Raw genomic sequence first — 24,874 nt, 5'->3', positions numbered from 1 at the left:
GGTCATGTAGGTAGTCAAGCCCATAGTAGTCATCAAGCATAGTAGTGGCCAGGAGGCCGGATCAAGGAGGGAGGACTTTGGAGAGGGTGAGTTGATTTTGCCGTACCGTGGTGGGAGCTAGTAGGGCACTTGCCCTGTGCAGTTGGGAGCTATGTTGTGTGTATTCTCAGTCTCCGTGGCATAACCTAGTGCTAGAGGCACTGATTAAAACTAGGGCTTATTTTTGGAGTAGGGCTTATATTTCAGGTCTACTATTAAAAAAAAAAAAAAATCATGCTAGGGCTTATTTTTAGAGAAACAGGGAACCAGAAGAGGAAAATCTAAAAGATTCCTTTATATTTTCCGTTCCTAATCAAGCCACTCCTGACTTTTGCTCAGAAAACTGTAGCAAATTCAGCAACAAAAAACCACTGCGTTTCTGTAACGTGGGGCCTCAGCCTGAAAACGCAGATTTTCAGCAGCTTTTTTTCTACAATGTGTAGAGGAGATTAATGAAATTTCATTGACTTTACTGGTGCTGTAAAACAAAAATACTTCTCACCAACAGTTAAAAACACTGCATTTCTGCTGTGTGGGGTCTGCTAAATGGATGTAAAAAACTGTATGAACGCACCCCAAGCTCCAGGACCACTTTCTATGGTAAAAGCCATTTGGAATAAAATATTTAAAAACTCCAGAACTGAGATAACCTATGTATTTAAAAATGTTTACAAATGTATGTACATAATACGAAAGACATTTCCACCCAAAATGTAAAATAATTCAGAAATTAGAGTTTGGTAATTATTACTTAGATACTGGCCATTTTTGCTAGTGGTAGGAAGTGCAGCCATATTAACTGGGCTCCTTTTAATTAGCTAAAATGGTTGTAAATTGCTATTGACAGAATCTGCGGACAACATGATAGATTATATTGGCTTCTGAGTGGTCAATCCAGAAGTAAAAAACCAGTATGGCTGCTGCGAAGAAAAAAAAAACCAATTAAAAAAAAATGAGAATGACCACACTTTGGCTGTCAGGTAAATGTGTAAGGTACGTGCCCCTTCAGTTGCCATCTTCAGGAGAAGTGACATCTAGCAAGCTATAGTAGCAGCGGCAGCAGAACAGGAAGTTTTGCATTGCATTTGACATCTAAGATGTGCATTGAATACAGACAAGGTTCATCACCCCTCAAAATTTGAGATGGGCACTAACATTTTTGCTTTAGAAAAATATGGCATAAACATCCATTGCACGCTAGCAGCTGCACTGAAACATCCAATGCAAAGAGCACAATGTAGAGCGGAAAACAAAAAACCAGTAGGCGATCGCTGAAATTACATTTTTGACTGGAAATTACTTTCACTTCTAAAAATTCTCATTAACAAAATCCATGTGCACATATGTATAGTATATACCCACATAAGGATCTTCAGGTCACACTAAGCCTTCCCTCTTTACAATTAGTTTAGTCCACTATGAACAAAATCATTTGCTGCATGTAAACATGACTAAAGTACTGTATAGAAAATACTTGAACCATGATCTTTTGGAAGAAAAAGATATCAAAATATTTGCTTAAAAATTAAGCTTTTTTCTGTTTTTATGAATCTTTTTTCCAGTTTTATGGAAAAAAAGATGAACCCCCTCCCCTATGAGTGTTCACACCCTGAGTTCATTTATAGGAGAATCAAAGCATGATGCAGACTGTCTGTAATCTAAAGCTAAGGTGACGTCCATCCTTCAACTCACTGAATGGTGGCCACTGACAAAGTTATAGACTAGGAACTGGCTGGTGCCACAATAGTGCATTGCAAACAGCTTGCCATCTGGAGTCGGATCTGAGAATGCAATTTCATCTTTGCTTAGGTGAGAGCCATATATGAAATGGTTCCTGTCAAAACATACAAAAAAAATGTATAAGTGGTGAGAATAAGAAAAAGGTCATTTTTATTTATTCTTTGATTATTAAAAAGAAGCCTTAAAGATGTCCCTTTTCATCAAAGGGGATATGGGTTGTGTATTTAAGAGTCACTGCCACACCAATGACCAAGAATGGAGAGTCATGGACCCCATATTTCTGAACACTCATCAAGTTAACAAGGTTTGGTGAGGTCTGATCAGTTAGAGATGAGCGAACACTGTTCGGATCAGCCGTTCCGAACAGCACACTCCCATAGAAATGAATGGAAGCACCTGGCACGGCGACCGGCCGCCGGCAAAGTGTACGTGCCAGGTGCTTTCATTTCTATGGGAGCGTGCTGTTCGGAACAGCTGATCCGAACAGTGTTCGCTCATCTCTAATCACAGTCCTTCAATAAAGTGAACTGGATGGAGACCATTGACCTAAAAGATGCCTGTCCTATACGCTTCTATTCTCCAAGCTCAAAGGAGGTCAGGCATGTTCAATTTACCCGCTTGCCATTTGACCTCTTATTGTAACCAAGAGTTGACTGGTTCTTCAGGGCTCCATTTTCTCTTAAATCACCTGGATTTTGCCAACATTTACCACTGCTGGTTTCACAGTGAACCACAAGACATCCCATCTTGATCTAGCCCAGAAGTTCTGCTTCCTAGTATTTGCCAGAGACTTGTTCCTCACAGTCTATTAGACAGGCTATGCTGGCTGATTACTATTTGCAATGTTTAGACTAGATCACTGCGCAATTCAGCCCCCCAAATATAGATATAATGGCTTCAGCTAAGAAGGATAAGCATCCCAGATTTTGCCCCTTATCCAGTTGGGGGTGGATGGCGGCCTCTAAGTTCTAGATAAGCCATCTATATCCTGGAAACATTAGGGCAAATTTACTAATAGAGTCTAAATTAGTGCACAAATACTACAACTTTAGACGACAGTCCTACGCTGGGCCAGGTTTACCAGTGTTTGATAGATCTGTTGTATTGTTAGGCTTTCTAGTCTAACATTACACCACTTAGTTGGATTTTGGTGCACAGAATTACAACTCAGCTGTGGACTATCAGGAAAGGTTTGTGGCTTTTTTTTGCACAAGTTGTAAAAGTGGTCGATTATGACCCAAATAAAAATGATTAATTGGGCATTCCATCCTTTATTATGATTAATTGCAATTATTATATATGTATGTGTGAAATATTATTATTAAGAGTATGTGTTGGCAAACCAGAACCGCTATTATACTCTCTTCAGATCCCAGGGTATAATTAGCAGAGGCCTATGGGAGGAGAGCAAACCTATAAAGCCTCTCCTGGGCTCTGGCGCTGCTCATGGTCTGGCCTGTTGGATGTAAGGGACCGCTACAACAAAGAGTCGTGATGCAGAGAAGCAATCATGTGACCGAAAAGACCCCAAAGCATAGTAATAGGTTTCAATGTATGAACGTGACTGTTCCTTCCACCCTAAGAGCGCAATCCACTATAGGAGCTCTTTCCATCACTTGAGCCAAAGGAGGCTACATGACCTTAGACCGGATTCACCAAACTACATCAGCCAACATATTTGTGAAGCAGTAATGTATGGATGCACTGCCTGATATTCAGGCATACTAAGGCAGCCAAGTACATCACGTTAATGACCTGTGACTCTCCTTCTCTGCTTTCCTTATGTGCCATCTTCATACTCAGTCACACAACAGGATTCAATGGCCATGTATTAACAGCTAGCACACAGCTCTGTAGATAATAATGGATCAAATCACAAGACTGTTTCAATGGCCCGTGTGAAGGAGAAGATAGAACATGCTACTTATTGGATCCTTCAATAGACAAGGCTATGAGGAGTCTGTGAAAACTGATCAGCCTTGGCTATACACTCATTCTATGAAAAAAATACTTTCATGGCCAAATTGCTACATGTGTTTGCCGTTTCAGGGCATCATCAATGGAGCATGTGGCTGCTGACTGGTTACCTTTGATACCTTAGCCTTGCTGAGATGACTTAAGAGTTGCAGATTTAATAAGGCTACCTAAACTAGAAGCTTACCTCACACATACACATTTAGGTTTGTGCAGTGCTCTGGGTAATTTTCTCTCATAGGCTTCCATGTAGTTTTTTTTTTTTTTTTTTTAAACAAACAAGTGACAAATGTTTGTGTTTAAAATTTAGCAAAGTTAAAAAATGCTGCCGAGTTTTCTTAAAACTAGGAAGAAAGGAAGTAGTGTTTGTGAAGGAGGCCTAAAATGAACCTGCCTGCGACCGAATCCCTGATAACAATGAACTAGGTTTTACTCTAAAGTGCTGTGAGGTTTCACTGAAAACAGAATTATAAAACCCCAGGCATGAGGAGAAGTCAGAAGGTAGCCCACAGGACCGTTCCTTGCATACAAATCATAAGATACCTGTAATCCAGTGGTCAGGAGAAAGCCAGAGTGAAGCTGTCCAGCAAACACTGCTCCATGTGAGTATAAACACACCGTACGGAATCCTCGAGGTCGCACCAGCGCTGGAACTCAGAGATTCCGTACCTCTGTTTGAAAAATGTGGAGAGAATAGCACTGCAAGGCGTGGTTTTCTCCCCACATTTTTCGCTCTTTTCGGGTGGAAACCCAGCAGACCCCATTACAGTCTATGAAGTCTGTGGGTAATTTTTTTTTTTATAAAGCGGATTAGGTTTCCGTTCAGGGCTTCCCAAGCAGACGCCCCCAAATGGAAACCCAAAGACCAGTGTGACCCTAGCGTAAGACAGCATCTAATCCTTGTGTATTGTGAATATTTAAATATAAATAATATACATGTATAGCGCTCTTCTAAACACATAGCTAGCTTCACACAAGAACTGGAAGCTTCTTTTCTAAAAGCTGTATGACATTTCAAGAGTGGGAAAGGAATAAAAGAAGGAGAAGCAGTTCAAGAGAAAAGAAACCCATTGTTACCTTAAACATTCGAGCATCCTGGATGCAATTTTCTTTCGCCGCATCATTGAGAACACCCAGATACGGCTGACTCCGCAGATAGCAGGCTCAGGGTTGGTGGAGCAACACCAAGCTTTCACTCGCTCAGAAATTATTCTATCTTTGTCACAGTTGTCACTTGGAGTATTATCATCAATTACCCTATAACCCTGCAATAAAGAGGAAGGTCACCAGCCAGAAACAAGAGCGATTTAGGCTACTCAAGTAAAATCTGTTGAAGGGGAATTGTATAGATTTTCATTTGTCTCAGTACATTCAACTATTGTCTTACTACTGACTACAGTAGAGGGATATTATTGGTTTATGTATAAAAGGTGGACACTAGTTTTCAGTATAAACACTTACCCATTGAATATGTTCCGCAATTAAACACCCTACAACTTTCTTGTCACTGCTAATAAACAGGAGGGTCTTTGTCCTAGAATGGAGACGTAGAGGGACCTGCTGGAACCCCAAATCATTATCCACCATTTCTCGAATCTCCTCGACCTAGAATACGAATGTATCCATCGTGAATTGCTGAATAATCATAAATACACAATAATATGGATGATAAGCAATTGCTTACCTACTACTATTTGTAACAACAACTGTCACTTATGGTGGAAAAAGGGATAGGACTCATTAGGTTACAAAGGACAGGTCCACTGCAGGTAGTCTGTAGTTAAGTCACCCCCGGCAAAAACCAGCTGAAAGTCTGGTTTTCACAATGGCTTTGTGGTGAATCTTCAGGGGCTGGCCTGGCTTTCGCAAAGGTTGAAATCTACGGCTAAGAACGAACCAATAATTGACTTGCTGTGTGATCAAAACCCACAGCGCAAGACACTTTGTGCTTTAGAATTTTTATCCTACAGTGTATGGATGGGATAGGTTTACAACTCATCTATTACACTGCTACTATACAGCACAGCAGTTTGCCGCCACCAATAACGTCCCATGTGTTATTGATCTTAGGGGCAATAGTATACAAGTCAAATTTATTGTCATCTGCAAGGATCATGATAAAGGTTAGGGTACTAAATTACATGTACAAAAGTATATATTATATATGTAAACACTCTTGGATTTTTAGCAATTTTAATATTGCAGACTTTTATATCAAGCTGCATGCAATTACATCAAATGCAATGTCACACTGCAATCAAACAAGATGCTATTAGTTCACATGGAGACCGTAATACTAAACAGATTTTTTTTTTTGGTTGGTTTTTTTTTGTTTTTTTTTTAAACAGGTGTTTTTTTAAAGAAGAAACCAGGTCTGGATAATTGGGAAGGAGGTTGATAATTATGTCCAGTCTAACCAGCCATGCCACCACCATTGACAAGACTCAAAGTGTTCATGAGCTTTGCATTGTAATGAAGGTTAACAGGCAAGCAGCTTTACAGCCTGTTGACTCTGTCCTAATCTTTACCCGGGGCACAGATTGGGAAAGCCGAATTCAGCGCACTGTCGGCTTTCCAGCAGTATATAGAACTGCCTGTGCCTAATCTGATGAAAGGTCTTAACCACATTTTCCCTTTAAGTTTTGGAAAATAAAACTATATTACATATAGTTTACAGTGAAGTTACCTTTTTAAGAGCATATTTAGGATCATCTGGCAACACCATTATTATTTTACCATCTGGGTATTCAGCCACAGTCCTCTCTTTTTTCCAACCCTTTAAATACAAATAAAAAAGAAAGAGAAAAAAAAAAAAAAAAGTTAGTTGACCCAGTGATGGTGTGAGGTTCTATATCAACGTTTGAAACAAAGACAAGCCAGCTTAGGACTAGAAGTGGAAGGTTTGTTTTGTTTTTTTGCCTCCTATACAAATAAAGCAGATCAAACAAATAGGGAGAGAAGAATATGCACATATCTATAGAAGACTATGGAAGGGGGAGAAAGAACAAGAGAGCAAACGATTAGAGCAGCAGAAAAAGATTTAGTAGAACTATATAGGAGCTTTCTATCACAACCAAAGTAGTTTATTCACATGAGCAGAGGTCAGTATTTTATACAGGTCCTGCATGGTCCTCAGGCCATTTGAGTGACAGGAGATTCCTCTCTACTTACTGTGTGCAGTGTAAGACAGTCTGCACCCAGCAGCTCAAAGAGAAATGCAAACTACAATATAGCTAGCAGAAGGGAATACAAGTCATAATGGAAAAATATAAAGTTATTGCTCATGTTCACACACTATGCTAAGTTTAAAGGTTAAATTTGCATTAAGAAATGTAAGGTTTTTTTTGTGCATGTAAATTTGCACCTATGTTTTTTCACAAGCCAAAAGGGGTATATAAATAATGCCAAAAGATAAGTTATTTCGGCAGGTTATGAAGTTAAAAAAAAAAAAAGCAATGAAATGTAAAATATTTAATTTATCAATGAATTAGATATTTGTTCTGGGCATGAAAAACAAATATTCTCACCACATATTTCACTGCACTGATAAACTGGTTATGAAAGAGCATGTGCTGCGTCTCATCTTCTGGGTTGGACGCTGTGTAGAGCATACCACACACATTACAAGTGATCGCACCAAACCGTTTTTGGCCAGCATCCTGCAAAGAGAAAATAGTTGAGATATTGAGACAACACAAATGATAAAAGCTATTACTAACAAAGCCCTACGTGTATGATTAAAGTAAGTATTCAGGTTTATATCCACTGTAAGGTTACAAACACATTTGTGCCTGAATCTCCATCACAATGCCATATGAAGTCTGCAGACAAAAAAAGTCCTAAACACGCTATTTTTCGTCCACCACTTTCATTTTAAAGAACAGAAACCCAACGAACCCACTATAGCCAATGAAGTCTGTTGGGCTCTGTATGCAACCACTATTTTAGCGGTTCACCTGTCCAGTATGCTGGCCTGATGGACTGTGTATGTAGTGGAAATCAAATCAGATAGACCTGAGACTTACAATCTACATAATATATATTTTTACACACGCACACTTTCCCATTGCACTGACATACAGGATTAAATGCCAGTAGGTATGAGAATGGAATAATTTCTGCCGTTAGTCTCATAGATGAATAATGTAACAGCAATGTAAATTATTTAACTGTAGTAAAATGTACCGCAATAAAGAATAGTGAAGACACCATACACAGAACAGATGTAGAGTTTTGTATTTTTGCTAGTATCCACACAATTGTAGATGGAGTCTACTTAGTCATAGCACATAACCCTCCTTTACACAAGACTGGGTTTAGATTAGTAAGAACTGAAGATGTGCCGTCCAAAGTAGGTCTGTGAAACATGAAGCGAAAGAGGGCCTGTCATCAGTCCTTAGGAGTCTGTTTCACCAAATCCTATCATTATCTATCAAGGAGTTCTGGAGCATAATGGTGGAGTTACTATTTCCCTTGTCTGGTAACGCCCCGTTCTCTGTTCCAGGAGATGTAATAGAGAAATGGCACAATGCAAAGTCATAAGATAACATATTCCAAACTAATTTTTTTTTTTAAGGAACGGAAGCAAACAATCCTAGTTTATTATAAATTTTTTAAAATAATTGATTTTAATCTATTTTTCTTTTTTACAGTACCAAAACGGAAGATAGAGTAACAGGGCAAACCTAAAATATCTTTAGGATACATTAAATTCTCCGACACTGAACTGGTGGATGGAGGCTAGCTGCCATACCCTACACAGAGCAGACGGCATGAAGAAGGGAACTGCTAAATACTGCAGAATATCCGTCATATAATGACCAGAAATACAGTAGTATTACTTCATGTACACACATGGCACCTTATCAGCTCATCCTGAGAAGTTCACTAAAACAATTTGATATGCTTTAACGGATGCATATACAGACACTATGGACAGCCCACAGTAACTACATGTGTATACTACCCCTGTAAAGGTGAATCATTGCAGTTATCAGATAACTATGTGGTTACTGTGGCTCAGAATGAAGGTTTATGACTGTACAATAAGAACTTGCGCCATTTGCAACCCCCACCCTCAAAAAGCAAAAGCAAACGTGCAGTTTACAAACATATGGAACCTTTACAAAAAGGGGTGATGTGGTAAAATATGAGAAGTCAAGTTTCTCAGAATACTTACAATAATGGGCTGACAACTGCTATCCTTATCAGCTTCTTTTAATTTCCTAATTTCTTTCTGAAGGTTGGCATCAGATGGCATATGGTTGGATTTGGCAGCGGACACATTACTTCTTACTGCATTCCTGTAACAACAATTGTCATCAGTGATACATTCACCATATCTAGTTACTAAATGTGTATTACTGAAGTCACAGCAAACTATTACTATTAACATTCATTAGACTTCATCCCACTCAGAGGACAACAAAAGGGCGTTCACCGGGACTTCTTTCATTTAATTTTCCTGTTGCTTAATATCAATTGCAAAGCTAGCTGCCACTAATCATCACCAGGGTGGGATTTTTTTTTCTTTTTTATATAAACTTACTTAAATGATTTTATTAAGATTTTTAACTTGTGTATTTATTTTGTAACATGAAGTCTCCCACATGAGGTGATAAAATACCTCTGGGACATTCACACTTTTCCCTCCACTCTGCAGAGAAAAAAACTGTCCCTATCAGTAACATTAGTCACTGGCAGAGCTGATCTGGGTCGGCCATGACCTAGCAGCTCTTATGCCAGGGGGCACCCGGTGATCATGCCATTGCTGGGTCAAATAGGGGCAGCGGCTTCACAGCTCCTGCATTGCACTCATTCAGTACTATGTAGTGTGAAATTGAGAAGACAGAAGCTGATATATAACCGCTTCTTTCTTTCCTCTGGGTCTTTAGCTATCCCTGACAGCTGGAGGGACAAACTACTCCTGCAAGATTGCAGGAGCAAGAGCAGTAGATGCACAGAGCCTGACAAAGACCAGCCCTTGTACGGTGCCTGGTTGCAAAGTGGTTAAACATTTCTAAATCTATACATTAGGCCCAATCTGCAACTCTTATTTTAAAGGGGTTGTCCCATAGAATCAGGGCTGTGGAGTCGGAGTTAGTTTTGGTTGGAGTCGGAGTCAGAGTCGGTAGAAATGTACTGACTCCGACTTCAGCTTTAAAATACCAAATTAATATTTCATAATTGAATTTTCATATGAATTTTATAAATGTTACTCATATATGTTCTATCAAACTATGAACAACAGTGATTACTTATAAGATGGTGAGAAACTGAATAAGCATGATGTTAATAGTTTACAACAGTAAATTTATGGTTACGAATTGGCCATTTATGAAGGAGTCGGAGTCGGAACTGTGGCTTACAGACTCCACAGCCCTGCATAGAATCCTATCTATACTACTAGTTTATGTGGATTTAAGACTTTTCCTAAATACATTGCTTTATCAAAACTGCTTTGTTTGGCCGCTATCTTAATTTATTCACTTCATTGTTTACACTCTGTTTCTATGGCCATTGGGCTTATCTGCTCAGTTCCCAATTGAGGTAGCTCCCTGCTCTCAGGGGGCGAGGGAGGGGTCGAGTGCTCTGCAGCAGCTCTGAGCTGTTTATGTTTGACAAGTAACGGAGCTCCTCAGATAGGGGAGGGGGGAGGTGAGAGCTCTGGGTGAATTTGGCTGATAAGGGGTGAGATAAGGAGTCTGTTACCTCTGTATGTAATGCAAGCGGACTCAAATCCAGCTCTGCTACATCAGCCTCTACATCAGCTTCATACTGTAGTAATGCATTTACAACCAATCCCTCATTACTGACTGCAAACATAGCAGATAGCAGAACAAGTGAAACCCTGCCCACCAATGTGCCAAGAAAACCAGGAAGTGAACAGTGCACAGAGCCTGCAGGTTGGTGAACAAGGGTTGTGGGAATACCTCTTTAATGTTCCTATTGGTTAAACTGTTCAAGCTATTTCTGGGAAAAAAACAACAAAATTTAAATATAAAAATAAATAAATGCATATTCACAACAGAAATTTGCTTTAAGGCCGAGGCGCAACACTGCAGACTCCTCCCTTCTGCTAAAGCCACTCCTAGCTTTTGACATCTAGCACCCTAACAGATCAGCCTTTTGAAGAGACCACAGCGTTTGGGTAAGCGCTATAGCTTGTTCGCTGAATATCAAGCCCAGTACCATACATTGTATAGCAGCTGTGATATGGTGGCTCAACCTATTCACATGAATTGAACTGAGCTGCAGTTGTACCATGTGATGGAATAGCCACAGGGAAGAAACCAGAGCACTTGTAAGGGCCACAACCCTTTTCAAACAGCTGTTCAGCAGGGGTTCTAGGTTTCAGGCCTTCTGATCTGATAGCCCATCCTAAAGAGATTATTTTGAACAATAAAATGAAAAAAAATTTGATTTCAGAGTTTTACTGAAAAATATCCTGACAGGATAACACCATAGAGTGGAGTCATGCAAGTGTGATAATTCACTACTTTCATTTTTGTTTTTTTAATAAAAATGATAGATTCTATCTATCAATCTAGACCTACCTGCATGAAGACTACACAAACCCAAATATAAATGTTCTTTACAGAATGCAGACCATGACAATGGCTCTATAGGATAGGCCATTTACTAGTACACGCAATATAGAAAGCTATACCACATTTACAAAGAAATAGCAAAAAGACTAAATTCAGCCGACTTGCATGAAATTCAATCTTTTAAACAACAATACATACAAACAATCTTATATAGCACTGAAAATAAACTAATCTTCAGCTGCAATGCCAGTCTAGAATGGCAACACCCGCGCACCATGACTGCAGCAGAGAGATGTTAAATACAGCCTTAGCACTTACCCTCGCTCAGCAGATGCAGCCATCTGGTCTGTCAGCTGCTTGCAATCGTTGCCTAAAATAGATTTCAATGGGCACAGTTCACAAACTTAACATTTCTATTATTTATTGTCAAGGCAGAAGGACACACTACCATGCCATTTTAAATAACAGAAAACTAGAGTCATGAATCATATATACTAAGCTTATCTCCCCCCTCCATTTTCTCCAACATGAAATTACTCATTCCCATAGGTCCCTAGGCCTTGTTACACATGTAAATGGGAGAATGACTGCCACTTGAACTCAGCATGAGCAGGAGTTTGGATTGGGAAGTAACTGGGGTATGCGAAATATAGTCTGGTACTAGCATCACTGTCCAAGGTCCTGGCTCATAATATACATCAGGAATAATGACATTGCTTAGAACTCACCTTGCTTTTCTGATGCTTTGGTCACTGGTAGAGAAGACATCTGGGCTTTCTTCACCGGAGAATTTTCAGGGCTTGAATCCAAATGTAACCTAAATCCCTAAGTCAAAGAAAAGATCAATGTATCATATCATTGTCTTTACCATTTCTAGACTAACGTGTAAAAAGAGTTAGAAAGCTCCATGACTGGAATCCAGAAGATCTGGTCATATCTAATACATAAAGAATTGGATGATGACCTAGATTCAGAAATATCCATTATCTACACTTTACCCAACCACAACTGGCTGCTCCTTGGCCATGACAAGATGTGCAAAGCTGGTGTGGGGTTTTAAATAAAGGAAAAAAAAAAAAAAAACAGCTTGGGCAACAATTGCTAAAACCTAAGAAGTGTTAAAAAAAAATTTGGCTATGAAAAATGGCAATAATGTTTTTGGAAATTGAAGCAAAGCAAGAACAAAGACTGGATTTGCTTTAAACCAAAAGTACCAAAACAATTTCCCATAATTATGGCCCATCTATAGGATAGGTCTTTCGTATCTGATCTGTAGGGGTCAAGCACCCAAACCCGCAAAGATCAGTTGTTCCAGCAACCTCTGCAGTATACAGGAACTGTGTCTGCTACAATTCATGTAATAGGAGCAGAATTACAGCCCCTCCCACTGTACAGTGACTACCAGGGAACTGCACCCTGGCTCTTAATACTTGGAGCAGGATTAGATGATACATGCCAGCTTCAGGCACTTGGAGGCAATAACTGATCAGTGCAGGGTATGGGATACGGATCATCTATCCTATGGAGGGCATCATTTGCACTAGTTTCTGGCTTAAATGATGCCCAAAATCTTTACTAACAATAAGATAGAGGATGTATCTGATTTAGGAATAAGTATGTACTGTGTAATAAATCAGTCGAATCTTCTACCGCACGTAGTCTTCATAAATCTCAGCCTCAGTTTCTAAACAAGTAAGAACTGCATTGCAGGGACATAAAAAGAAGCTACTACCTATAATGGGGGAGAAGACTTTCAAGAAGTGGTGGGAGAGATATTCACCCACTCTTATTGAAACTTAGTGCAAGCCAACACAAGGCAGTCTTAAAATACACCATATTTGTTGTAGTAGATGATGCTTTATGATAAATCTAGTGCATCCTTAGACAGACTAATCCGTTTATAAAACCTATTAGATGAATTTACATTTATACCAAAAACCAAAATATTGGCTTAACTGTGGTGCACTGTCACATTACGCCATGTTATGCCCCCTCTTCTAGTTAGTTGAAAAAAAAATAAAATTTTTTTTTTTTTAAAATGGACGATTTTAGGTGCATCTAGTTTCAGCCAGAATTCAGGCACAGCAGTACAGTATATTACTCCAATTTTTGCACCTTCTATAATATGGATCTTAATAGGGGTTGGCCACTTTATGCCCTACTTTCTGTATTGTGCTTCAAACAGCACAAAATGTACCTTCTACACATTAGGCTCTACAGGCGCTGCCCTCTTCATACAACGCTACATATTTGACTTAGTTGTCAGTGCAGGAGCTACGGCTGTCCAACCATGGCCACCAATGGAGCATCAGCGAATACACACGGGCAGCACGTGGAGGACTTTATGTCCTTACAGTGAACTTGCATCATTTAATAGGGGCTGCTCCACTGATTCTGACACAGTTTTCTGTGGCTGTCAATGTTCCTGAGCTATAAATGCTGTTAGTTTTGATTCCTCACAAGTGATTTAGACTCTATAGTCAGGAAAGCGGTGTCAATGAGCAGCAGACAGGGGTGTGATTCTGAGCTCTGACACTGGCTGCCTCTGATAGGAGCTCTGAATTGCAAACCCCCCCCCCACCTCTCCTCACCTGAGAGCGCTCTCCTGACAGTAGAAGGACTAAGTAATATATCAGGCATCAAAACTAAGCAATCTAATTGCTTGGTAAGGGTGGGGGAGAAATAAAATTTCAACTGTGCCAGAATCAGTGGAACGGCAACTGTTAACAGATAAGAACAGGGAGTTGGTGGAGGTTGTGAAAGGTCCTCTGTAAAAGGTATATTATGTGCAGTTTGCTGCAAAGTACAGAAAGTAAGAATAAAGAGGCCAACCCCTTTAAACATTTTTTAGGCTGTTAACACAAGAAAGTCATCAGTGATGAGAATACTACTAACTTGAACATATACGAACATTAAAAAGAGAATTTTCGTATTTTGAGGATCCGCTTTAGTTTGTACAGTGCAGCCCCCACAAGCTGTGCCATCTTAGTCCCAATGATCTGTGGGGTTCCCAGGTGTCAGACCCCACAGATTTAATATTGATGGCCTACCCTAAGGCTAGGCCATAGTTAGAAACCAGATAACCCCTTTAAGCCTAACTAGTCCTACACATGAAGATTGACTCATCTGATAAGCTGAGGACCTTGGCTGTGTAAAGGCTTTAAAATTTCGGTACCTCATCAAGTGCCATTTCAAGCTCATGTTTTAGATGGTTCTCTAGCACCCCATTTTCTGTAGAAGGTTTTCTTGATTCACTTTCCCCCTCCAGTGACTGAACTGTATGGTTTTTGACCCCTGCTGGTAACACGGGTTCATTTCGTTTAATGTCTGTTGTCAATGTTGAATCAGGCTTTTTACTTGAGGTTTTGGAAGCATTCATTGTGTCTGTCACCGGCTGCTGGACCAACACTTTAGCTTTAATGGCTTCAAGATTAGGAAGAGCTCTGTGAGTTCTGAGGATATTGTTAGGAGCAAAGTTCTTTTTTAACTTTATTTTATTCCATTTGGATTTTCGGGCTAATGGACTTGTCTTCTGCTCAATCTTACATCTGTGCAGTGGTTTTCTACTGGGAAAGAACCGTTTAGACTGTTTTATGGGGCTCTGTTCAGGAGGAGGTGTTGGTTTGGCCTCCGTTACACTGTCTTCCATCTTCTCAATGGGACTGTCCTCCTTGGGATTAATTGTAGGTACCTCTTTCACAACTTCTACTGTATCAGATTCTATTTCTCCAGCTATTTCATTGCACAGATCTAGGATACTTAACCGCTTGGATTTTTGATCAATTTCAACAGGGACATCCAGATTTTTATCAGACACCGGTTTGGCAACCTTTTGCCTTTTCACCTTATTTGCTGTCTTAACCACCGGTTTATGGCTAGCCTTTTTGCCCCTTGATGGAACAGTAGTTGTAGCGGTAGCTTTAGCAGATATTTTCTTACACAGAGGTGAATGTACTGCTACACCAGAAGTCGAACTGGGTTGATCGTGATCTTGGGTTTTATTCTTGACAGCATCATTGGAGTCTGGTTGCATTGTTTGATGACCTGGGCAGTTTCCATCCACACTTTTAGTTTTAACTTCATTTTTCACTCTGGTTCTTAACACGGATGTCTTAGCGATACCGGTCTGGGCATCTTTTTTGTCTAGAATGGGATTTTTTTGCTTTAATGCAGTTGATTGCTTTTGAGTTTTTGTTTGAGCACTAGGCAATTTTTTAGCAGTCTCTGTCGCACGACTTGCATCTCTTTTACAGTCTGATTGTCTTTTTTTCTCAGATGCTCTTACCGTTCTATTAGGATTCACAGCAGTTAGTTTGTTTCTACTATGGGTTGTATTAGAAGGTTTCTTTTCCTTACTTTGTATAGCTTTGTCCGTTTTCTTGACCGCTTTCTTTGCTTGTATAGATCTTATCCCAGGTTTACTCAATGTTTTCTTTACAGACTCATTCTTTACTCGCTTTGCAGGTTGACTTTTGGCAGAACTTGGGGGTGTTTTACTTTGCACAGATGTTCCTCTGGCTGCCGTCCTGCTTACATTTGTCGGTTGAGTCTTCTTTGTGGCTTTTGAAGCATTATTTAGGGATTTTGGGGTACTCCTTTTTGAAGCTGCCACATCTTTGGATAGAGCTTTCGGCTTGGCGGGCACATTCTTGCCATTACTTTTTTTGGTGACTTTCACATTTCCATTTTTCTTTTTTTGACCCCCCTGTGATTGAGAAGACTGTGTTTTCTTTATGGCTTTATTTGTAGGTAATGCAGATTTCTTTTTTTTCTGTGCCGAACTTGATTTTGACTGGTTTGTAACACCATTTCTCTTTTTTGGTGGAGCCGGAGGACCTTTAGTTTCTTTTTTAAGCTTTTGACGCTTTGCAGGAGTTTCTGGCGAGGAGGACTTTCTCTTTTTTGAGGGCATTACTGGAAGATAAGAAATAAAAATGATCAGGGAACCAGTCACTAAAGTAACCACTTCAAGCTGTTGATCGACATCATCAGTCATACAGATAACAAATCATGTACCATACATGCCACTTCAGTTAGAAACTGTTCCAGGTGCAAATAAAATAATGATATTTCTACTGCTATTATCATACAGATCAACAATTATCCGGCTTTAGTCTAGTGAGAACAATCATCTAGCAGGCAGCTCTCTTCTCTGGCATCATTGGTTTTGTCATTACTTCCATGAAGGGTGGAAAACAAGTGGCTTTGAGGTACTAGGGCAGGGGTAGGCAATCTTCAGGATTTCAATATATATATATATATATATATATATATATATATATATATATATATATATATATATATGTGACCTATCACTAGCTAATATATATATATATATATATATATATATATATATATATATATATATATATTAGCTAGTGATAGGTCACTTATTCATTTCTCAACTTGCCCTGCAATATATTGGAACTTTGGCAGAGACTGGAGCATGATGGGAGTTGTAGTTTCAGGACAGAACAGAGCATAGATCAGCTATGTGACCGTGGTCAGAACAGAGGACATGGCAGCCAGCTGTCCATACCCTGCCTCCCTAATCACAGTGGATTGAAGACAAGTAGCTTCTTTCAGTCGCTGTCCTTTAGTATCATTACATTACTATTGCAGAAACAGGGATCAGTAATTGTTCCTGCTGCCAGTACAACTTGTCTGCAGGCAGCAGGGATGATTTCTGATCTACCCTAGCATATCTGTTGGTGACATTAACCCCCCCTGTACTACATTTGTCTTCCAGAATATACAATATTTTATTGCTAGTTTCTCATGTCCAAACCTGGCTGCGTTTTATTGTTCGAAAAATACTGTATATTCTTTTGTCAGGTGGGTGGTCCCAACCTGCTTCCCCCCGCTCAGGACTAGCCCCCTGTCAGTACCAATTTCTCAGAAACGGGAGGGGGTTTAACCTTAGGAAAACCCCTCTCTCCTACGACTTAGATGCAATGATCAGGGATTAATCTGCCTGAACTGGAGTTCACTTTTAAAGTGAGAGCAAGATGCTGGCTGCATAATACAGCAGACGCCCAGTAGTCACGGTATAGTTCCTACCAAGGCTTTGGAGTCAGTAGGCCAATGAACCGCAACCCCTATTTTTTCAAAGCCCAACTCCTTCATAAATGGCTGACAGCCATGGGGAGACAGGAGCAGCAAAGCTCTCTGTGATAACACAAGAGAGGAACAGAGCACAGAAGACTTCAATTCCTCCGGAGACAAAAAAAAAAAAAAAAAGTCAGGACCCTCAGACGATACTAGAGGAAAACAGAGTAGGAAGAGAGAGACTTCTAACATAAACAAATGGCCAGAAAAAGGGGAAGCAAGCCCTAGCGTAAAGGATCATCTGTATCAGATTTATATAAAGGTCTTAGAAGAATAGAAAATAACAGATTTGCATTATAACACTTCTAAACATTCCTGAATTCCTATAAGAGTAAGTATACAACAAGCTATGAATTTAGTTATATAATAATAGTATAATCTAATTTATCATGAAGCCAGAGTCTATGATACAATCTTAAATTTATGGTTTGAATGGTCTGAGACATCCGCAATTCCTGGATTGACCAAAGCAGACCTAAACTGAATTAACAGCACAGCATAGAGATTTATGATCCTGTGAGATCCTGAAGAGCCATGGCTTTACTGTCCTGCAGTTATATGATCCTTTTATAAGACACACCTTGACTTCGAGTAATAGAGGAATTCCCCGACTACCACTGATCTAAAACACCCTAATGGTTTTTATAATGGACAATCAGTGTATTTTTATGTTCCACAGAAGTTGGGGGACAGATCTGTAGATAAGGCGATATACACATAGACAAACATATCTATGGTTCAGTGAGAAAACAATATGGACAGAGATTCCTGTGTGCTATCCATGCACTGCAATAACCCACATAAGTCATGCAGACAGCCTGGACTACAAAATAGACAAGAATATGACCGGTCCTGAGCTTTGTCTGAGGCCGTGGCTCCCTACATCAGTATGCATATAGGGTATGAAAACAAGAACTGCTGCAGAACTTCTTCCTAGAGAACAAAAATGAAACAGTCCTTATGCCAAACAGTGTTTGTCACGAAAGAAGGAATTCCTTAGTAATCAACTACTAACATTCAGAGACATAATGTGAAGCTTCAGAGACCAAATGTAACACCTGTGATGGAGCGATGTCATTTAGAACAGTAGTATATTTTATGGGGCCCCTCAGTGTCCTGTATCGATCACTGCCCTAGCACCCCCATAACACCCCTGACTAACACTCTTCTGCAGGCAGAGAGCAGTGTTGTCTATGGGCGCCGCTCCTCTCTGTATACCCCTCAGGTTCTGACACTACACCAGTACTTAGTGGTCAGATATAGTGTGTATTAGGAGGTTTTTGTCCTATGTGCAATCTGTTTGCTCTGTAAGTTGTGTGTGGATACCCTGGGAAGATGGCAGGAGACAAGCTGCAGCCCCTCACATTGCACTAGCATAGGCTGTGCCCCTATAACTCCTCTGTACCTGTACACTGACCCGGACATCACACAAGTAGCCGGGACTTTACATAAGGAAGATAAACGTATTGATCCGGAGACTAGACAAGCCATTCAGCTCTCCAGCAGTGACACTTACTGGCCTGAAGGGGGAGTGTACGAGCTTCCCGTTCTCTTTTCTCATTAGGCCCCTCTTCCTGTCTGTAGTATCAGTGCAGTGACTTCTAACAACTACAACCGTACTGCACAGACCACAACTGCACCGGAGCGACGAGCAGCGCACACTGCACTCACTGTAACATCACCGGCTCCGGGCACACCAGAAAAACTTCCCGGGCGGAGTAAAAAAGCGTCAGCCAGCCGTCCACGCATGCGCAGTGCACTACTTATGTATTTGCCACGCCCCTATCTGCGCTTCAAGCCTCGTTTTCAACCAAATTTCACGTCCATTTCCAAGCTACAAACAGAAGTTGTCACCGATGTCGTGACAGGTTGTTGTTTTGGGGCAAGATGAACGTGACGTCATTAGAAGTATTTTAGTGAGCGCTTTACGGGAGGGTGTGTAACATAGAGCTGTGTGTGAGGGGAGTATGAGTGTAGCAACAGGTGGGGAGGGTGGCCTGAAGTGAGGTTGTATTATACACAACATATTCTATATATCTGGTACAGGGCTGTAAGAGAGCCCCAGGAAGCTTCACAGTTATTAAAGGGACTGTCCTGGATTATGAATAATAGGCTAAATGCAATGTAGTGGAGTGGAGGTATAGGGCGTCATTCACACAGTAGTGATAACCTCGTTTCCCTCTTGACCAGGGTGGTGTGAATGGAAGTCATAGAGAGTTGTAATACAATGAGCTCCTGGAAAGCCGGACTGCTGCATTACTGAACTGACACTAAGCCATGTACAGCAGTCATCTGGCCATTCAATGGCTTCCTGCATCACAATGCACTGATACAGTGAGCGCCATTAACATGCCGTGGTTAGTCTGGGAAGTGCGGCTATCACAGGGTCTGTATTTCAATGAAATGTGGGTATATCATGATTCCGTTGTCTGACTATTTTATGTTTTCACTCCAAAAATTCACCTTTTGACCAATTCACCTTAAAGGGATTGTCCAGTTCCTGTGATTGAATATTGCTGCTACAGGGGATATAAACTTAACAAACGACACCAGCAAAACTCCACAATCTCCCTCATTGATAGAGTGGCTCCAAGAGTTCCTTTGTTTTAGGAGAATGGATCTCTATTGATTCCTCTAAGTTCGAGGCTCTCTAGCAGACGTTGGTAGTATTCCAGGAGTCCTTGGAGTTCACCAATCTTTTTTTTCTTGGGCTCCTCTGGCCCTTTGGGAGTCTTCCTCCTTATAGTGATTTAGCACCTTGTCCTTCCTGTGTTATTTGTCCCTCCCTCCTTTACTTCTGGTTTTATTCCCTACTTAGACTAACCTCTTGACGACTTAGCATCAATTGCTCCTTATTTTCACAGTTGATGCCTGGGGTCCACATTGGCACTCCCCCTCATCGCTGCATTGTGTTTCAAATGCTTGTTTCATCCTGAAAGGGGTATTTCCACAAACATAACCATTTTTACATTTGTAGATAATTAAAAGTTAAACATTTTTACAAATATGAGTAATGAAACATTTTGCTGAATTTTAAACATTTTCTCTAAATATCTTGTGGTCACAGTCTTGTTGTCTTGATCAGTTGCCAGTGGATGCAACCATGAATGCAGGAACATTCTAAGGTCAGAAAACCAGCCATGATGTTCTTATTGTGTCCGGGATATCTTCTGATACATGTAGTGTCCCTGTCTGATAACCCAGGTACAATAAGGAAATATCTCTCTGGACCAGACATTACCTCTCTGTTGTCCAGAGTTCCAGAGTGTCTTGCGGCTGTAGCTTCCTTTTTGTCTTCCCGCTTTCTCAAACTCAACATGGAGAAAACAGAGTTTATCATCTTCGCCCCACCTTGTAGGGCCTTTCTACCTGACCTATCAAAGTTAATGGAACCACACTTACTACCCCTGTCCCACGAATCCGTTGCCTTAGGATAATCCTGAACTCTGATCTATCCTTCAAGTCCCACGTCCAAACCCTCTCAACAACTCCTGCCACCTCCAACTCAAGAACATCCATTAAATCCGCTCCTTCCTCACTACTGAAACTACTAAGATGCTAGTCCATGCCCTCATTATCACCCGCTTAGATTACTGTAACACCTTTTTCCATTTCTTCCCAGCAAATACTCTCACTCCAGTCCACTTTAAAATGTGCTGCTCACTTAATACACCTCTCCCCCTGTTCTTCATCGCCGCTTCCCTCTGCCAATCACTTCACTGGTTACCTGTTGCCCAGCGAATAGAGTTCAAAATGCTAACGCTGACTTACAAAGCCATCCATAACCTGTCCCCTCCATATATCTCCGACATAATCTCCCGCTGCCTGCCCACACGTAACCTCCGATCCTCCCAAGACCTCCTACTCCGCTCTGCTCTCATCTGTTCTACACACAGCCGGCTCCAAGATTTCTCCTGTGCATCTCCCATACTCTGGAATTCCTTAGCCAGACACATTAGATTATCCCCTACAATCACAAGCTTCAAGCAGGCTCTGAAGACTCACCTATTCAGGAAGGCCTACAACTTCCAGTAACACTACTGGCACCACTCCACCATCTTAATGGCCTATCCCCTCTTCCCTCATAGATTGTAAACCTTCACGGACAGGGCCCTCTATCCCACTGTGCTACTTGGTCACTGTTAGTATTATATCTGTTTGTATATTTTGTGTACCGTATGTAAACCCCTAAATGTACAACACCATGGAAATAATGGTGCTATATAAATAATAATAATAAAAGTGGCTGGGTTCCTGACAAGTCCCAGACCATAGAAAGTTTCTGCATTTTTGGTCGTATCCATTGGTAACTGATCAAGACAATAGACTGTCACCACTAAGATGGTTAGAGAAAATCTTTAAAACTCTGCAGAATTTTTAAATACTTCTATTTGCAAAAATATTTAACTTTTAGTTATCTACAAATACAGATATGATTATACTCATGGGAATACCCCTTTAACTTCACGTTGGGCTCCTTGGCTTATTATATATGCAATTTACTTCCTGTTTTATTTTTGTTCTTTGTTCCTTTTTTCCTGTATTTGTTATTTTCAAAAATTTTAATAAAAACTGATTAAACATAACAAACAAGTACTTATCTCGCTGCAGGCCTTTGTTTCCAGCCCCAGCAGATCTGTTTGTTTGTTTACAGGTCCAATACCAGTTTTGAGAAGGGTCCGCTGCAGTCAGTCACAAGTGCTGCTTGTGACAAGGTGATCTTTGAGGCTGCAGCAGCCTTCTTGTTCAAACAGCATGGGATCCTTATGTCAATGAACAGAGCTGCCAGCAGTAGAAATGGAGACACAGGGAGACGTGAGTGCTCATTTATATATTATGTAGCAGCAATATACAATAATAAAAATAGAAACTGGGTAACCCCTTCAATTACAAAACTATAACCCAGCTAAAAAGGGAAGATCAAGTGTAGATGTTTTAGGTTCATGTTTAGGGCCCCACGTAGCGAACTGCAGCTAAAAAGCACTTTGGAAAAAACGCATGAAGGTTTTTCCCACATCACTTTTCACATAAAGTCTACAGAGTTTTCCTCTGTAGACTTTCTGCTTCCATTAAACCTATAGGAAAGAGGGGGGCGTGGCTTGACATACACACGAGCGGCTGCTTTCCTTAGGAGCTCCGCTCCGTGCTCTGACACTTGGGCTTTCCTAGCCGGCACTATGGGCAAGTCACGCTCAAAAAAGCCTCAGGGGGACCCCTCGACCCCCCTACATCAGAATGGCAGCATTCCTACCTTTTTCGCCCAGGCGGCGGGGCGCATGGAGCCGATGAAGTCCGCGGCCTGCTCCACTCTTCAGCCGCCATCTTCCTCTGCAGCACGTGGGCGATACTGGGAACAGCGCAGCTCCGTCTCCTCCTCCATGCCGGATCTCTTCTGCCGAGATGTGACCGCACCGGGACCTTCCACGCTGCCCTCCTGTGCATCCCAGGTACCTCCTGCCTCTCCCCTGTCTGGGATCCCTTCCTCACAGCCTCAGCAGCCGCCGCCATTACAGGCCTCTCCACCAGGCATAGGAGCAGCGGCATCTGGTTCTGCCTCCCCTCCATTTGACCCCAGGGTCATACCTAGGGCCCTGCTGGCGACCCCTCCATCTCCTCTGCAGCCTTCCTGGCCCCCAGGGACCCCGCACAAGGACTCTGCTTGGGGTGCAAGCCCCCCGCATAAGAGACCCCTGCTCCAAGACTCAGCCTCCCACCAGATGTGCCCTGAGCTGACTGATGACCTCTCCTCTGGAGATGACCTGCCTGCTCCTGAGACTTGTAAAAAGGCTCCTAACCCTGGCCCGATCCTCTCAGCTCTCCGGGTTGAGGCGCCTGCTTTTGTGTCTCATCTTCCTCCGCCTGAAGAAGCAGCGTGCACCATGCAGAAATTTCCAGAACTACAAGCTCTCTTGACCCTGACTAGGAGAGATATGGACAGTCTTGGTTCTGACCTTAAATGCGCCTGGCGCCAGGACCTACAAGTTGTTAAAGCGGACATTTCTGACCTGCAACAGCGGGTGCGGGCTTTGGAGGAGTTCCAATCTTCTGCTGTGTCCTCATTTGATACTCTACACCTCCAAGTGTCCACGCACGCCTCGCAACTCTATAATCTTGTTTCTCATATGGATGACATTGAGAATCGCAATCGCCGTAACAACATACGCATCCGGGGCCTACCTGAATCGGTCCCGACAGAGGACTTGGTCCCGGTCCTTACTGGCATCTTCAACTCCCTACTGGGGCGGCCCCCTGATTCTCACATTGAAATGGACCGTGCTCACCGTGCCCTCCGCCCTCGGAGTGCTGATCCTGATAAGCCGAGAGATGTGATATGCCGTGTTCATTTTTATGCCATAAAGGAAGCTATCCTACGCAAGATTAGAGACTCCGGCCCTGTGGATTTTGATGGTTGTCCTCTGTCCGTATTCCCGGATCTCTCTAGGTATACTCTACGACAGCGAGCCGCTCTGAAACCCCTGCTCTCCCTTCTCCAGGAACGCAAAATTCCCTACCGCTGGGGTTTCCCGTTCTCCCTTCAGGTTCGAAGGTGTGATCGTGTTCTATCTCTTGCCCACCCGGAAGACCTTCCGAACTTCCTTCGTGCCTTGGATTTATCACCGCTGCAGCTTCCTGAGTGGTCTGCTTTGCTAGCTGATCCTAATCGCTCTGGTCCCATGCGTTTGCACTGGGATGCTATGGACCCTTCCGATGGCTCTGGTCCACCTCGCACCCAAAGGCCGCAACATCGACGCCATCCCCCTGCTGTCCGGGGCTCGCAGAAGTGACTTAGATAATTTGTCTATGCTCATGGCTGTCCGGTCTTTGTAAGTTTGTTCCATGCCTTGATGGTCTCATGTGCCTTCTTTCTGATTATTGTATTGAGTATTTGCCCTTGCCCTCTTTTTCAGGTATTGCTGCCCAGTTGACGCTCTATTTGTTTTTTCCTGCCTGTTTTCTTGTTTTTATGCCCTCGTGTCGGAGCTGGAGTGGTTCTCTCTTGGCTCTGATTTTGGTTTCTTTAGTGTTGTCTTTTTTGACAGTGTTCTGTTGTACGCCACGTTGTCTGCCTTCCTCGACCCCACATAGTCTGGTCCTCGCAGCGCGAGACCGTTTGGAGACCTGTGCTCCTTTCCCCTTAGTTCCCCTTCTGGAGGCGTCTTCTTTGCCCCCTTGCATTATTCTTGTTTGTGTTCGTCTTCTGCTTATTGTGTGTACTGTTTATTTTGACAGAGCTGTAGTGGCTCGTCTCTATTTCTCTCCTTTTCTTTGTTCAGCTCTGTTCATCACCCTTGCTTTCCATCTTGCGGTTTTCCCTCCTTTCTCCCACATAGTCCGTTTTTTGTGTATTGACTTGTTTGTTGGCCTGAATCTCTCTCTGTAAGCCCCATCTGGCCTCTCCTGCTCGTGTCTTTTGGTGTGTTTGCTTGATTGTTTGTCTTCCCTGTTTGTCTTTGCCTGCTCCT

At 41.7% G+C, this 24,874-nt stretch overlaps 1 protein-coding gene across 2 annotated transcripts; it reads right to left on the bottom strand.

Annotated features, from left to right (window-relative positions):
- Positions 1-597: 597 nt before the first annotated feature.
- Positions 598-19,155, bottom strand: ESCO1 (establishment of sister chromatid cohesion N-acetyltransferase 1). Of its 2 annotated transcripts, none has more exons than XM_075270608.1 (10): positions 19,083-19,155; positions 14,479-16,217; positions 12,032-12,128; positions 11,622-11,673; positions 8,933-9,056; positions 7,281-7,412; positions 6,440-6,529; positions 5,215-5,358; positions 4,831-5,018; positions 598-1,873 (listed from the first exon to the last, which is right to left on the bottom strand). In XM_075270608.1, the coding sequence occupies exons 2-10, from the start codon at positions 16,213-16,215 to the stop codon at positions 1,723-1,725; spliced, it is 2,715 nt and encodes a 904-aa protein (XP_075126709.1). In that variant the 5' UTR covers positions 16,216-16,217; positions 19,083-19,155; the 3' UTR covers positions 598-1,722. The 2 variants fall into 2 exon arrangements, with proteins under 2 accessions (XP_075126709.1, XP_075126708.1); XM_075270607.1 differs by having other exon boundaries at positions 18,928-19,145.
- Between the last annotated feature and the right edge of the window lie 5,719 nt (positions 19,156-24,874).

Source organism: Leptodactylus fuscus, chromosome 4, assembly GCF_031893055.1.
Source record: "Leptodactylus fuscus isolate aLepFus1 chromosome 4, aLepFus1.hap2, whole genome shotgun sequence".
Classification (NCBI taxonomy): Eukaryota; Metazoa; Chordata; class Amphibia; order Anura; family Leptodactylidae; genus Leptodactylus; species Leptodactylus fuscus.
Note: the sequence above shows the minus strand (reverse complement) of the source record. Positions and strands in the feature narration are given on the sequence as shown.

Excerpts from the sequence above, each read along its gene's own strand:
- ESCO1 (XM_075270608.1), bottom strand. The coding sequence starts at position 16,215 with ATGCCCTCAAAAAAGAGAAAGTCCTCCTCGCCAGAAACTCCTGCAAAG. Across the intron at positions 5,359-6,439 it reads CTAAATATGCTCTTAAAAAG|GTCGAGGAGATTCGAGAAAT; the intron begins GTAACTTCACTG and ends TTCGTATTCTAG. Across the intron at positions 5,019-5,214 it reads TTGCGGAACATATTCAATGG|GGTTATAGGGTAATTGATGA; the intron begins GTAAGTGTTTAT and ends TCTTTATTGCAG.